General features: G+C 31.5%; 2 protein-coding genes across 9 annotated transcripts in view; one reads left to right on the top strand and one right to left on the bottom strand.

Annotated features, from left to right (window-relative positions):
• Positions 1–12,874, top strand: part of SLO2 (slowpoke 2) — a 37,811-nt gene extending 24,937 nt beyond the window's left edge. Inside the window, exons 14-19 of the mRNA XM_089077675.1 lie at positions 279–530; positions 958–1,126; positions 3,677–3,862; positions 4,737–4,868; positions 5,608–5,721; positions 6,599–12,874. Of these exons, the coding sequence (XP_088933801.1) occupies positions 279–530; positions 958–1,126; positions 3,677–3,862; positions 4,737–4,868; positions 5,608–5,721; positions 6,599–7,504 (1,759 nt within the window). The 3' untranslated portion in view covers positions 7,505–12,874. The remainder of the gene's footprint in view (positions 1–278; positions 531–957; positions 1,127–3,676; positions 3,863–4,736; positions 4,869–5,607; positions 5,722–6,598) is intronic.
• A 466-nt stretch (positions 12,875–13,340) lies between these two features.
• LOC105427045 (uncharacterized) overlaps positions 13,341–17,124 on the bottom strand; it is a 29,089-nt gene continuing 25,305 nt past the window's right edge. For all 8 annotated transcript variants that reach the window (XM_089077676.1, XM_011638581.3, XM_089077677.1 and 5 more), the window contains 5 exons: positions 15,314–15,448; positions 14,979–15,130; positions 14,284–14,653; positions 13,969–14,158; positions 13,341–13,653 (listed from right to left, as the gene is read on the bottom strand). In XM_089077676.1, the coding sequence (XP_088933802.1) occupies positions 13,493–13,653; positions 13,969–14,158; positions 14,284–14,653; positions 14,979–15,130; positions 15,314–15,448 (1,008 nt within the window). In that variant the 3' untranslated portion in view covers positions 13,341–13,492. The remainder of the gene's footprint in view (positions 13,654–13,968; positions 14,159–14,283; positions 14,654–14,978; positions 15,131–15,313; positions 15,449–17,124) is intronic.

Raw genomic sequence — 17,124 nt, 5'->3', positions numbered from 1 at the left:
TTATGAAATCATTTATATTTAGTTACATTTTTAATACAATACATATTTTTAATACAATATATATTTTAAGAACTTAAATATATTATTATTATATAAATGTATCCAAAAAAAGGATTATTTAAAAGATTACTTATGAATTCAAGGATGGATCACAATCACAGAATTTTTTATTAAGCACTATAAAGTATTTCATATTGTCAATTAAGGATATAAAGAATTAATAAATTGACATAGATATGAGAAAAAGCAATTAATTAATAAGCATGAACATTTGCCAGGTCAAAAACATCATTGAATCCGATCATTCTTTTGCTGGAGAGAAAACCGGAAATCGCGTTTCTCGATGCAGTGTCCTACTTTCCATTGGTCTACTGGATGCGCGGCTCTATTGACTGCTTAGATGATCTTCTCCGAGCTGGTATTACTTTAGCAGAAAATGTCGTTGTTGTAAACAAGGAACTCAACAATTCTGCAGAGGAGGACACCTTAGCTGATTGCAACACGATCGTTGCGGTACAAACTATGTTCAAGTGAGTCTATACTTTCAACGGAAATTATCTAATAAGAAATGTAGCACAAGTACAGTAGCAAACTCCAAGCGCAAAAAATATTCGTAATGTTATTTAGCATACATAGTACTATCTTTTATGCTGTACTGGTGCTACATTTCTTATACATGTGCTACATTTCATATATACAAATATAGTTTTAATATGTGATTTAATCTCTAAATATATAGTTTATTTTTAATATCTAGTTATTATTATAATTATAAAGATATGAAATAATATGTACAATATAAAATTACAAAAATTTGATAAAAGTTACTACTAGAAAGAAAATAAAAATTAAAATATATTATTCGTAATAATAATAAAAGTAAGGAGTGAAAAAAATCGATAAAATAAAATTATATGTTACATGTTTTTGTAAAATTATTTTTTATTTCTTTGATAGATTCTTCCCAAGTATAAAGAGCATAACAGAATTGTCTCAGTCCAGCAATATGCGATTTATGCAGTTTCGGGCACACGACAAGTACGCTTTGCATCTCAGCAAAATGGAAAAGGTACTCAGTGCTACTACCGATGACAACTACTCTGATGAGCCTTCGATGGGCTCCCCGGTAACACGATATCACTCATTCTCCAACCTCTGATTGATAATGGATTGACTGACTGTTGAATTAATTGATCGATTGACTGCCAAACATTTCAATGTTGTCGTCGCTCTCGTATCATCTTATTAATATTCTTAACATATTCGATCTAGTCCGAAAATACTATATCAATTACAAAATTAATATTTTTGTCCAACGTTTATGCAAATTTAATAATCTATCAACAGAAGAGAAACTACACCTTCGCGGCTTGAATTTATAAAGCTATTTCGTCCTACTTCGTTGTTTTCCGGCGTAGCTTTTATACAAATCTAATTTTGGTGGATGCAGCGTTCGAGATTGCGGTAAACTTAAAAGGACGCTTTCCGAGATTTGCGATCGCTGGCCTTGTAAAGCCACGTCGTTGGAAGCGGGAAGGAATTACGAGAGTAAAGTCGCTCCGCGCGGAAATCACTTTGCTCTAAGTGCTGCTTTCCGCATGCACTCTCGCGCCGCTTGTCAACTTTACCAACGCCATCATATCTTTACTTTACTTTTGGTCTGCGATATTGTTCTACAGGGAAGAACCGAGATAGAATTTTTTTAACGGAATTGGAATAATTGGGATATAGAATTTTAACGAAAGAATGAGGATAAAACGTAACACATAATTACATAATAGCTAATGTCTTATGTTGTTACTAAACTTCTTTAAATTAGTTATTATATCAGTATTATTTCACAGGATGAGGTCTTTCAAACAAAGTAGATTACTGGAAGAAATGTCTTATATTTTTTAATTATTATACGAATCAATTATAAACTGATCATACAAGAATGAGTTAGTAAATGAATAAAGCATGTTTAGTTGTGTTTTAAAACACACACACACACACACACAACACATGCATATGCACATATGCACACGCACATACATGTACACATATAGAACACATGTACATATAGAATAGAAGTATTTATATGTAGTAAGTAATTTATATGTAGTAAGTTTTAAATATTTAAAGATGAACATTTTTTACTATAATTTTTTTTGTAAAATATTTTACGAGAGCGATAAGAACATAGAAAATATTGACAATTTTATAGACAACGTTTTATAAGTAGTTGCTTTTGAATCTATATTATCGATGCATGGGTCACAATTAATTGATTACATTTATATGTATATATTATTGTCTCATTGGACTTAATATATAATAGTTATTCTTATACCTAGAACTTTTTAATTTTAAATTGAATGTTATAGCATAATGACTCATGCCTTGAAATAGATGCTTAATAGATTAGAATTTTTCCAAGCTTTTTTGCAAATATATATAATATATATTTTTTTTACATTATTTAAGCATGACACATTCCGTTAACTTGTATTACCCGGCAATTATCCGATACTTTTATAAACTCTATAGAATTTTCGAATGTTATATAAGATGTAATACGCAAATTCAATCAGAAATTATATTTTAATATTATCAATAAATTTGTTTCTTGTGTACGACATTGCTACCAATAGAGGGATAAATTATTGACTATACATAATTTATGGTTTAAAACTATATTATTAGGATAATTAATTATGTAATCATAAGGAGAAGTTTAATTAATGTAATTTTATATTTGCTTGTTAAAATAATTAATACATTACATATGACAGTACCTATTTTAATTTCGTGTTACAGAACACCGTTAGATTAATTATATTATATTAATTAATATAAATTTTCTTTACTTTTCGAATATCAGTTTTGCCAATTGAAATTTTTATATTAAATACAAGAAATTTTTCGTTTTTTCGCAGCTCTCATATTATCCCATATATCATTACGCAGTAATAGCTATTTTTAATTTTCTAATCTTTATTCTTTTCTACGGAGAAAAAATAAAATCACTCATGTCACATCGTTCTCATATAAACTGTATGATGCGACATACGCGCGTGTATATGAATGATCAAAGATTTATAGTATTTAAAATATTTAATATTATTTAAATTAGAAAAATATTGAAATGAATTTGTTATCAATTTTTAAATCAAGATTAACTGGAATTATTAAGGAAGAGGAAATGGAAAAATTATATCTGCTCACTATCATACAAATAAAGTACATACACACATTTCATATATTTGTAATATATCATATATCGCGTTGAATAGATTTGTATCATATAGATTTGTTATCTGATAGAGTTTCATAACATTTGTGTTATAGATTGCTAGATGATTAATATCGATTAAGCAAACATTTTATAAAATATTGCTTTATTTTATGTAATAATGTATTTTTAATATTTTCTTTACTTGTGATAACAATATATAACGTTTGAATTACAAATGCTTGCATTTATTTGTTAAAATAATTAATGGAATATTTAAAAATTGATATTGTCATTCCATGCTTGATTGAAAATGTTGATTTGTATTTAAACGAAAAAGGAAATATATTTGCATACATTGTCGGAAAATGTATGAGAGTTTGTAACAAATTTTAGATTGTACGCAATAGCTGGCAATATTATTTATAAATAAACAAAATTGGCAATTGATAATGTTTGCAGAGGGAAAAGGAAAGAGGATCTCACATATCGTACATGTTTCGATTGCCATTTGCCGCCGGCAGTGTCTTCAGCGCCTCGATGTTAGATACTTTACTTTATCAAGCATTTGTCAAGGATTACGTGATAACATTTGTAAGACTGTTACTGGGAGTAGATCAAGCACCAGGATCTGGATTTCTTACATCGGTGAGCTATCGTTTAAAATATATGTTGTTAATAATCTAAAATTTACATCTGTGACAATTTTTTATTTCTTTATTTTAATTTTTTATATCAGTTAATTCTTTTAGTAATATAAATATAGTTAATATAAATCTAATACGTATTATATTGATTATTATAAGAATTATTATACAATATTCATTTTTATTGTTTATTGAGTTATTTTTAGCATATACAGGGTGTCCGGCATCGGTCATATCACCTCTCGTGTGCAGGTAGAACTGGTAAGACTAGAAAAGTCCTCTGTCATTTTGCAATTTTCGCGATAATTATCGAGTTATTAATTATTAAAAATAAGGTAATTGTTTTCTTCAATATATTAGTTATAACTATTACCGCTTGAAGTAATCCTTCATGCGCCTATCAACGATGATCGGGTGGGAGTATCTTACCGCGCGCTTGCATTTGCCGGTGGGCCGAGCTAATACACTCAAGAATTAATAACTCGATAATAATTACGAAAATTACAAAATGGTAGAGGACTTTTCTACTCAGTTTTACCAGCTCTACTTGCACACGAGAGGTGATATAACCGATGCCGGACACCCTGTATATCTGGAAATAAATTTGTCTCCTCTTTCTCTTTCTATATTCTCTAAAGTTATCTAATATACGATAAATAAAGAAAATTCAGTGGCAATATTATTCTATCGGAAGATTTAAAAATTGATTCAGTATATTTTTTTATGTAAAGATAAATCAAAATATAACAAATAATTAGCCAGAAATTCAATTCCTAGCTGTGTTTTTTAGTTTCATTTCTGTCCCAATTATTATACAAAATTAATTGTATTATATTTTATTATTAATATCAAATAACGCTACCAAACTGTTGCAGATGCGTATAACGAAGGATGACATGTGGATAAGGACATATGGTAGATTGTATCAAAAACTTTGTTCGACCACTTGCGAGATTCCAATCGGAATATACAGAACGCAGGACACTACCGTATCTGACTCCTCACACGTAAGTATTATACATTTTTTATCTAGGAAAAAATATAGTCGAAGTAGAGTTTGAGTTGTTACTTGTACTCTCTATAAAAACAGGAAAATACTTTGAGTGACGGCTGTGAGTAGCGCATGGTTGTGCTCTCGCTCCTTCTTTTGATTTCGTTTCCTGTCTCATTTCTTCTCGTGGTATTTCTCCTGCCGCGCATAAGTAACGAGCCGGGATCGTTGCATCTTGATGAACTAACTTTCATAGCACGTTATCTCCCCAACTTCATTGATCTTTGCGTCTTGAATTTGCATCATGCTAGATTTAGTGTGCTCGATTGCGACGCAGCGCTTTCGTTAATAACTTTAATCTCCGGTATGTAAAGTATAGTGACAAAATAGATTTGTAAAAGTATCTTTTTAGATTTTCAAAATATGATTGGAGATATATAAATCGTAGCTTATAGGTCTTTATAGGAAAAATTTAAAAATTTTTTTTTTTATAAAAACAAAGACTTGATGTTATAGTTAAAAGCATAGGTCGTTCTGACAAATATAATGACAAAGCGCTTACTCTCGAGTGCTAGTGTCCTCAGCGAGAAGCACTTACTCCGATGGAAGAAGTCGAGCGAGCGATCTAATCGTTACATCGAGCCACAGCAGCGTGCTGTACTCGGACGCGAAATACGGCGCGACATTGTGCAAAACCGCGGTATTGGCGGTGCGCTATCATTAATAAGGGTAGAATTGCTTGTCGTTTTTAACAGGGCGACTCAGACGCGGAAAGCGACGCCGGCGTCGGTGTGACGTACAAGGTGCGTCATTCGGCGGCAGCTTCGTGCCTCGCAAATTGCGCCACCCGCGACAAGGGTGCATCTGCTGTGAGTAAAACGTCGACGTGGTGGCTGTTCCTTCCTTCCGGCCGTTTTATACTACTTCTGTCTTACTCTCCTCATACTCTCGCCTCTCTCACTGTCGCTCTGCCTCTTCGTACCTTTGTCTGTCTCTCTCTCTCTCTCTCTTTCTTTTCTTCTTTTTCTCTTTCACACTCTATCTGATGGACGTCCAGACTCGTCTGCCGCAGCACAGCAGCGCATGTGAAACTTCGTATCGTTGCATCCTTCAGACCGATTACACTTATATATATCAAGAATTTTTGTCTTCGTGGAATTGAAGACATCTTTATCTATCGTTTAGATTTTAAGATTAATCGATTGTGACGTTCAGCCGATATCGAAAAGGTGGCTGTAACAATCGAGCAATAACAATTATTTTAATATTATAAAAGTCGCACGCGTTAAGACCACTTGTTGCATGTGATGTATAATATATAAGATAAATATGCACATCAACAATATCTAACCAATTAACTTTATTGCATTTGATGATTTATATATGAATGATTGATCGGTTTATCAAAAAATTTATAAACATTTATAATAAGCAATAATCAAATTATGACAAGACCGCGTCAGAAAGCGTTACAATTTGAAAAATTTTTTATTTGTATTGCCTTGATATCCTACAAACTGCAATTCTTTACTTTATCCCGCACTTTATAAAACACATTATTTCAAGTGCATGAGGCTGATATCACTACTTCGATACATTATGAAGATATAAGGTGAAATAACTGATAATATTCAACGTTATTTAGGCCACCTCATTGATATTATCGATCGTCACAGCAGACTGATCCGTCTTAGTAAGCACAGATGTATGCTAATACTTTATCGTCTTTTTCATATCACCATCCAGTATTCGGTGAGTCTTGGCGACGAGGCGCGCGACAACCACGCACAGCAGATCGAACGAGCGGAAATTGCGAATCTGGTGCGCTCGCGGATGGAATCTCTGAATCTGCCAGTCGCCGATTACGATGACGTTTCGGAGAAGCGTAATAGCCTGTCATACGTGATTATCAACCCGAGCTGCGATCTAAAACTCGAGGAGGGCGACATTGTCTACCTAGTACGACCCAGCCCGTTCTCCGCGCAGAAGACCTTCGAGCGGCACAACTCCCGGCGCAAGAGCAACATCAGCTTCTGCTCGGCACAATTGGTATCCCAGATGAGCGCGGCGGTCGCGGCTGCGGGCCTGCAGACCGGCGGTCCGGGTAGTCGTCGCGGCTCCACCATAGGTTTGGCCAGAGCGCCGCCCTTGGGAACAACTAAATCAAATTCATTGTCTCTACCCGATAGTCCCACCGTAGCTGGCACTCTGCGCGGTCGCTCAAATTCACTGAGGGTGGTCGATGATATTCTATTGCGACGCAGTAATTCCTTAAGGCAAGGCCTGACGATGACGACCAGAAGAAAGAGCAGTCTGGAGGACATCGGTTTGGGAGCGTTTTCGCACTCCTCTAATCACAATCCGATTAAGATCGCTTTGAACGGATCGATCGGTCTGGAGGTGACACCGCCGGAGGAGGGTTCGCAGGCTGGCGGTGCCAGCAACACTGGTATCCTCGACGTGGGTCTACCCTCCATGCCGGAATTCAATGCAACTTTAGGACCGAGTTCTCTCGGCGCAGGCCTCGGCGGCTCCTTAGGTGGTCTCTACGATCCACCCTCTCTTCAATGCCCGATGGGCTCGCCCTGCCAATCGCCGCAAATGCAGGGTACCGCGCAAGATCCGCAGCACATACAGGGGACAATAGTATGATATAACCTTATGTGGGGACGCAGGCTCTCCGGCGTGGCACGAAACAAGTGGCTGTAGCGTTCCCACATGGTATTTAGGGATAGGCGTCATCAAGAACGACGCCTTTACAGCAATTGTAACGATAGAGGATATTTGAACAGCGTTTTCGTGGGACTGACCAAGCCGGATGAGACGGCTGGAGAGCAAGGTGTTTCGGTGAAACTAACTACGTCAAACTAATGATTGTTGCAAATGTCAGAGGATCTATTTTGCAATAGGTAAAATAAGTTGGGGGCACGATTACCATTGCAACTTTTATTTAGTTCTGACTTCGAATTGATTTTTGCACCATAATTCTAATAATTTCTAATAAAGATATGTAGACAAAATTTTATTGCGGATAACAACTCGCGATAATTCAATTACAATTTGTCACAGATATTCATTATTAATTTATAAAAAATAAATCTCTATCAAATAATTATTAAAATTAAATTTGTTAAATTTTTTATTTTAAATTTGATGTTAATATAGTTAAATTACTTCCATCCCAGTTTATAGTTGTATTGTCTCTTTCGTTTTAAGTTGTATTGTCTCTTTCGGCGCGATTTATAATAATTCGTGGATCTACCAAGCGCAGATATACCAAATCGTAACTGTGATATGTCATTGAAGAATATGCTTTCTATTTATAAAAAGTCTCGTTGAAGATTTCAATATTACTACGATTATAGATAAAAATCGCGTCGGGTATGAGTTAAAAAATAATATGCACTTTAGAGGATGATTGTGTTATGAACTTCATATTTCGGTGTACCTTATTTTTATAATTCGTATCTGTATCAGTACGTACGTTCTTAAAACGTTTTGCTCTCTAGGTCGCCTCTAGCGTACCGACGTCCGTGTCTACGACTTCATTCATCGGACAGTAGATCGTATAAAATTAATGCAAAACAGCACTTAAAAGAGTGCTTCGCGAGCATGACTGACGAGCAAATATTTCGAATCAGTTGCGATTTGAGTCTTTAATATAAATGATCGCAAGTCAATAGCATTTTCTAGATTATGAAATCTAGTTATAGAAATTTGACAGATTCTTTAAATTGAAAATGTAATAAAAATCTTTAAAGATCTTATAAAGATTTTTTGACAATTTTTTCTTAGTCAAGAGAAAAAGATTAAATTTTTTAATTAGAAATTAAATTTTTTATTTATAGTTTTATCTATAAGTTATATTATTTATAATTAATAATTTTTAATTAAAATCTCGATTGATTCATAATAAATGCTAATCTGTCGTCATTTCATACATTCTCGAGATACAAAATGAGAAATGTTCTATAACGTACTCTTCGATTCTTACTTAGCGTCGCGCTCAGCGGTCGAGCGTGAATAATTTTATAATAGAGAACATTTGTGGTGAGAAAGAGTCTATTATATATATTATAGAGATACAATGTATGACCATTTTAATCATATCATGCGAGAATGCCGCGGAAGTCATCATTATATCCTACGTAAATAGGAAGAAGAGTATTTTAGAGTGATTTAAGTGCTTAGAACATGCGCGTATATTATCATGACTTTTCGCGTGACTAATAAATCGTCAATGAATTTAATGTCGAATCGCAGGACGATTGTCGACCTTCGTGACGACGTCAAGATTTACGGCTGAAATGATACTTAACTACTCAAATCGATATAGACAAGAATCGTGAAAATTACATAATAGACAAGAATTGATTACAAATCAATTGCATGAAAATTATTAATACTATCTTCTTCTTCTTCTACTTCGTTTACTCTTGTATTAGTTCAGCCTCAATCCATATTTTGTGAGTATATCAGGATCAGTTATGGTTAGCGAGTGAATGCGATTGTTCTTGCTTGATAATTCAATAATTCATTCAATCCATTAGTTAATCAAATTTGAATAAGTCGTTATTAACGTCTCAAGTTGCACCGACTGGGTTATAATTACCTAACTGTGGATGATGTTTTTTTTTTTGAAGGCTTTTTTAGATTGCCGTTTCGTATATTGTGTGATGATGTCGCTAGGACAAATACCGAATTATAAAAGATATTTGAAAAATTAAAAAAAAAAATAAAACAACTGAAAGATTCATGATAAAATAGGCTAAAATGGGCAAAAAGATATGAGTATACAGTTAGCCAGATTGGTGCAACCGGCTACAATAGACTTTAATCTTTTTAACGTGGCGCCGTACTCGTGACGCTACAGCCAAATGTAATCGTTCGTTGACCAATTTACACGTTTCTTCGACCAAACGAGTCATATTATCAAGTACCTGCTTCAATATTGCTTTCATTAAATCCAGTCAATTCTGCGACCAGTTTTTTTTAAACACGCGACCAGAAATCTATTCCATCTATTCCATGAAAATTTTATAATATTTTATGTTATTTTTATTAATTTTAGTATTTTCTTTATATTTTATCAAGAAGCATTAATGTTTATAATGCAAATATAGCATATCGATAAAACGAAAAAAATGCTAATTTAATATTATAATTTTATCGTTGAAATATTTGATTATTATGTAACTTTTATAATTAATCTATGGCATTAATCATAAAGTAAAGTATTTTTTATTATTTTTGTAACACATAATTTATACAGATTAAAAAATTGTACTATAGTATATAAAGTACTATAGTACAATTTTTGTACTATAGTATAGTATATAATTGTACTATAGTATATAGTAACTGGTAATTTATATTAATTAAAATTTAAAATATAAGTTAAACATTTTTATGAACGCAAAGCATAAAATAAAAAGCTGCTTCATGGAATAGATCAAACATTCTAATATCAAAGTAAATACGATAATTCTTCTGAGTAAAACCACAAATGAGGCATGAGACAGATCTTAAATGCGCTTTGTACAAATCAAAATGTAAAATAAGTACGTGTCATGTCTTTTTCTCTTCAAACTCGCTCTGTAATCGATTAAGAATATCAGAATTATATGTTAAATTATTGCATTTTCATCATATCTTGCTATTTGATCGAAGCAAAATTGATCATTTTCAATATCTGGTCGCTCACATTTGACTCTTAAATCAAATTATTTTCTCTCACTCTGTACCGCTCTTTTCTTTTCGTTTAGCTCTCTATCTTTTTTTCTTCGATTAGCATCCTTATCAGCAAACTGTAAACTTTTATACGTAAATAATATGTGAGCGAATTATCTTTCAGAGAAAGATAATAAAGAATTTTTTATGTAATAATTACAGAACAGATTTCTGCATTCCAAACACATGAAAAATACGATAAATGCGATTGAGCTTGTCTCAAACAATAATCGATTTAGGAAAGCTCGACAATTTTATAAATATAATTTTATCGAAGAATATCTACTGAGAAGAACAGACAGAGAGAGAGAAGGCTATCTAACAGTCAAATTATCGTTTTAACGAAAACAATAAGAAGTAATTTATTCTATTGCAATTAAGAATTCATTGTTCAAATTGTCATCTGAATCTTTTTTCCTTATTTTTAAGGGAAGGTTCCATTAAAGATGAAGATATTCTGTTTTTAGACAGCACAATATATTGTGGAACCTAAACTTTTTTATTTATTTAAAAAAAGCATTAATGAAAAGATTATAAAAATTGCAGAAATGAATTTATTGAACGGATCGCCTCACGATATTATCAAAAGAAACGATTAAAATAGTTATTCGGAAAGGGTATACATTTACAATTAATTATAGGATCAGCCCAATATGATGTGACCTGACTCTTTGTAGCTGAACTTAATAATCCATAGAGTATCACATTACAATTTAAAGCAGCAAAGTCTTGGCATTCGCTACATACTTGCTACTCTCGAAGAAGATCATTTGAATTACGTTTCGAATGAGGGCACGATTGATTCTTTGCATCTTCTTACAATATGCAAGAATTGAATTTATACATACAATTCTTGCATTATGTAGGATAAGTACAATAATTTATCATGTATACGACATGTATTTGACTTTTCGAAAAACAGAATATTAAATTTGATTTGACTATTCGAAATATGTATATTTATTACATTTTAATTAAAAGATATAAAAAAATCCGCAAGAAGAATGGAAAAGACAAGGTATATCTAAAATAAAATTGGTAGCATCAGTGATTAATTAATCAGTAACTTTATTTTTTGTTAAAGAAATAAATTATTTATATTTCTTTTCCCGTAGCAAAATTTCATGAAAGTTATCAATGATACATAATATGCACCAGTATTTATGTTTATAATTTTTCTCGTTTAATATAAATACTAATCCTAATATATCCGAATTTATAAACGAAGAACTTCGTTCTTTCTTTCTCATTAGTGTTGATGTTTTATAATAATTTTATTTATATTTGAAATTTAAGTATCCTAATGATATATAGAAATTATTTCACATTCGTAATGTAAAACTTGACAAGCACTACCTTTTTTAACATTTATAAAATCATTTGTCAAAGTTCTTATGTCTTTGTAACGCAAAAATAATAGTCATTGAGTGTTTATAAGTTTCTTGAAAATTTTCATAAACAATTAACTCATTGTAAAAGTAGTATTTATACTAAACTGGTTCTTCTAATTTTAATATATCTCTCACGAGTATACCAGATTAAATCGTATTTTCTTCTATTTAGTGCAATAATTAGATTGATTAGTACAACAATTATATTGATCTGACTTTAAGTTTTTCTTATTTAACATCTATATTGCCTTTAATGTTAATACAAAATGAGAATCAGATAGTTACTAATCAATTAGATATATTAATAATAAATATATAAGATGAAAATGCGGATCATATATTCTTTTATTTCATGATTTTAATGTCTGTTTAATATGATGTCCTTATCAATATACCAAATTTATACCAAATATTTAATACAATGTATTTTCTTAGTCTTAAAGATATGTTTGAAATTAATCATGTTCGCAAAATGAAATGAAGATAAATATTTTTATTTTGAAGAAATGATTAAATTTTATATATTTCCAATAGTATTCACTTCTTCACGTATGTTAATTATAATTCCTCACCATAATTTGCTGATTAGAAGCATCAGTGATCAGAAATCAAGAATTTATTTTTCGTTTTGAAGAAAATTGCACGTATTTTCTCGTTGATGCACTGGATATCACACAAGTTCCTTCGAAAATCTGAACAGAGCTAAGAGCTTGGTGCATCTCGAATGAACCGTTTTTAAAGGTCGTGAATCTACATGAAAAGTGTCCAGCAAGTTCTTAAAATTTAATAATTAAGCATTTCTTGACCACAAAATACAATTGTAAACGGCTGTACGTAAAATAATAAAAGCAGAAAACACAGAGAGAGAGAGAGAGAGAGAGAGAGAGAGAGAGAGAGATATGCGACATTGTAACGCAATGCGTGCGATGTGCATGTAAATTTATTATAAATAAATTATTATAAAGCAAAAAAAGAGTGTCTTATTAATAACTATATTTATCTGTATGTTATTAAGAAGTTTCAAATTTGATTATTATATTGTCAAGATAAATAAATTATTATTTGAATATATACATATTTATATATAATTAAATATTTAATAATTTTTATCTCAAACCGAACTAAAATTTATTATTATAATGTGTAAATATATTTAATTTTTTCTTTTCTGCAATTTTTAATTTTTTTATAAAATTATAAAGAATTTTATCAGAATAATGCCCATTCGTGAAAGAATAAAGTTGAAGATAATCATTTTAATTCTTGATAAATTTTCTGATTTTTATTTAAAAAAAATAACTTTTGCTTATTACTATTTACTGAAAATGGTGAGCATCAAGAATAATTAATAGTCAGGAAGTTATAAATATGTGTACGTGGAATGTTTATTCTACGTGTACGCACAAGTGTGTCGTATATACATTACATATATTACGCATAACATCATTCATTTGCACAATACATATAAATATAATAGTGTTTAAATACATTATCGACAGAAGTAATTCTAGCTAGTCGGCTAACAGACATTTTTCAAAGGTTTTAGTACGTTTTCGGTAAACTGTCCTACTATGTTACCTCTCGGATAGTAACATGCCACTATGACACATGTACCATCCCGTTTGGCCATTGCAATACCCATTTCAGTAGTATTTTTCCAAACAATTTGTGTAAAGTGACCTGTAAGTAAAAAGTAAAATATTGCGAATTTTATTTATAATTGTTTCATAGTCTTTCAGTAGTTTTGTTTTATGTATTATTATTTTAAAAATTGTACAAGTTAATATTATTATAAACGATATCAAATTTTATTTTATAACTAAATATGAAATTAAATCAATTAATTCGTTTAAAAATTGATTTTTAATTTGTTTTACACGATTTTTATCATATATATTTCTATATGAATATATATGCATTATATTAATTTTCTCACTGTTATTAAACTCTATGATGTTAATGTATATGAAAAAAACTTTAATATTTTATACATACATGTGTTGAGAACTTTCGGCTCAATGCCAAATTTGTGCTCTTTTTTCTCGGAATACCATTTTGAAATGACTTCACGTGCAGAGACGATCAGTTTAGGATCAGAGCACTGCATCGAATAAATATTTTCGCCATACGGAGACGAGGATTGAGATATCAGTTTATTTGTGTTTAGCAACGTGTTCGCCCAGGCCTACACAGGTAAATAAACATATATAATGCATTTAATTTTTATAATATTAAATTAGTTGTATCTAAAATATATTGTAATAATGAAATAATGAAATAATAATTATGATAATATTATAATTAAATTACCTTCGCAGCAGCCGTTAATTCTGAACACAATCTCAGATCCGGCACGCGATGTTTTCTTCTGTACTCATTATGAACTAATAATGCTTCTTGCTGCCACGTTTGCTCATTTATCGTATACTGTTGTTTTAGATCGGTAAAATTAATCCGTTTTGCAGGAGCAGTATCCACAGATGGAAGAACATTTTCTGTAAAACTGCCTAGAAAGTTCCCAGCAGGATTGTAATTACATACAACATAGACCTCGCCGTTTCGATTTCTAGCCATTCCCACCCCTAATTCAGTACTGTCTCTCCAAATCACTTGTGTGAAGTGACCAGTTTTCAATGTTGTAGGCTCTTTTCCATATTGATGCTGAGCTTCTTCAGCATACCTATAAAATATAAAAATTCTATTTAAATACATTATGTTTAAATAACACAATGATTTTATTTTATATTTTATATTATTTTATTTTATATTAAAACAAATCTAGATCGTTACATTAAATATACTTAGCATAAAAATTTTGAAATCTATTTATAAAAATGCTTACATCAAGCAATTTAACATAAATTAAATACAATTAAATTTTTGATAAAAAAAGAATTGTTCTTTATTCCGTTGTATCAAATGTGATAAATCAATATTACAACATAATGTGATAACTGCAACCGTATATAATTTGTATCGACAATAAATATATGCAATAATCTCACCATTCATTAACCGGTTCTTCACCACCAACAATAGTCTTTGGATTGGAGCTCCACATACAATAGAGATTCTCTCCATAATCAATATTCGCTCTGTGTTCTAATCTACCTCTAGCCGCCAATATATTAGCCCAATCTTGACTCGTCTTGCACAGCTGAAAATAAATATAAAAATTGTCATTTATCGTTTCCAGTTAAAATTGTAAGTAGAGATTCCTCGATATTTCCAAGAATAAAACAAACATAAAAAAAATTGCATTTCCTCAATTCTCGGAAGTTGCACAGTAGGGGCTCAGATTTTATTGCAATTTTATTGCAAAAGAAAGACCGATAGTAACCTGCTTGCTGAGTCGTAACGGCGGAGCTCCATGCCGCGATCGGTAGAAATTGTGCGTGTCGAGGCAAACATTAATGAATTCCTTTGGAGGCCCCGATCTGCGCACAGATGGTTTACGTGTGTCAATCTTTGTTATCTATAACATATAGAAAGAGGAAACATCTTACAATTAACAAAATTAAACAAATTCGCAGATTTAGTAAAATCTGTAGTCATGTCCAAAATCATAATTAGTCATTTAAATTATATTCTATCATAGTAAAATATATAGTTTGTATTTTTCAAGTATTAGATTAAAACTTTGGATCAAATTTGTATTATTGGTTCAAAACCTAAATATTTATAAATATGTGTATGTCTTCAAGTTTATAAAAGTTTTACTTTAATGTATATCAGTAGTATTTTGTTACGTATTTTCTATAAAATCTTAAAGACTTTGAATAATTAGAAAAGAATACAAATGTAAACCGTTTAATTATGAATTGGGAACAATGTCAGCAAATCAAGTTCATAATAATCAATAAATGAAATAAATGGTAAAAACAGTATCCTTAATAACTTAAATGCGGAACCATTTGTAAGAAAAAACTGACCGACAGAACTGACTTCCCATCGTCCTATAGGAACACGATCATCTGCTATACGATTAGGATGCCCGTAGATAAACTTCCACTCGCGCTTCCGTTTCTCGCGTGACCGCTCGTTAAATTTCTCTTACTTGCTGAGAAAATTTACCGAGTGTAGTAAATTATTACGATACAAATATTGAAAAGATAACGCACACATATTTTTTAAAATATAATTTCAATAATTAAATTAGAAATTGTGATCTGAAACCAGATGACAGGGATAATTATCGTGGAATTCAAACTAACGATAGCTTCAGAAACCTTCGATAATCATCTGTTTAATTGCCCATAATTGCCATTCACATGATGCGACGTAGGCGATGGCTTCATAATTGGAGATCAAAAAATGTAAGTGATATTGGATTGCTAAATAATGCTTACTATGATGATATTTTCAGAACACTTCTAATTAGAAAAAAATGAAATAAATATTTATGAATAGTATAATTATGATAAAGACCAAAGGAGAAATCGTTGTTGTTATTATTATATTAAACAAAATGGAAACAAATTCTTTCAATTACTAGCTATCAGATAATCGGCTAAAACTCAACGGTTACTGAGCTCGCCATTTGATAAATATGTATCAGTTCGTTACAAATCGTCTGGCGGTTTTGTGAGCAAGGCCATTAGCGTAAGTGCAAAAACATCCTGTGTATGAAGAACAAGTCCAACGAATGAGAACGCGACGACACGCGCACGCGGAAAATGGAGCGGAAGAATCGATTCCGCGAGTGCACGAAGCGCAGTCTGAACTTCTGACAGATTAGTCATTGCGTGAGTCAAATGATCGTAGCACAATGATCTACCGATCATCAAAACGATGCAAACGGTCAGACGTGACTCTCGAAAAAAAAAAAAAAAGTAATCCTGAGTCATCGCGAAGTGGCAGTGCACCTTTCCGTGAAGCAAATTTTATGATGCTTAGGCTCCTTTCACACTGCACGCAATGTCACGTGTAGCAAAGCCAGTCGAAGATTTACGCTTTCCAACCGGCTAATTTATCAAGTAGGTTGAAACCAAAAGACTTCTAATATAAAGAAATTGTGATAGATCAATGAGAGAGAAACTAATTGCTGAAGAAACTGTCACAAAGATTAATATTTTTGTTTCGAATGAACTTTTTTTTCATTTGTATATCAATTATATATTTTTTAGAATTATTCAGTAAACTACTTTAGTA

Source organism: Pogonomyrmex barbatus, unplaced genomic scaffold (genome assembly GCF_055798465.1).
Source record: "Pogonomyrmex barbatus isolate J1 unplaced genomic scaffold, ASM5579846v1 scaffold20, whole genome shotgun sequence".
Taxonomy (NCBI): Eukaryota; Metazoa; Arthropoda; class Insecta; order Hymenoptera; family Formicidae; genus Pogonomyrmex; species Pogonomyrmex barbatus.
Note: the sequence above shows the minus strand (reverse complement) of the source record. Positions and strands in the feature narration are given on the sequence as shown.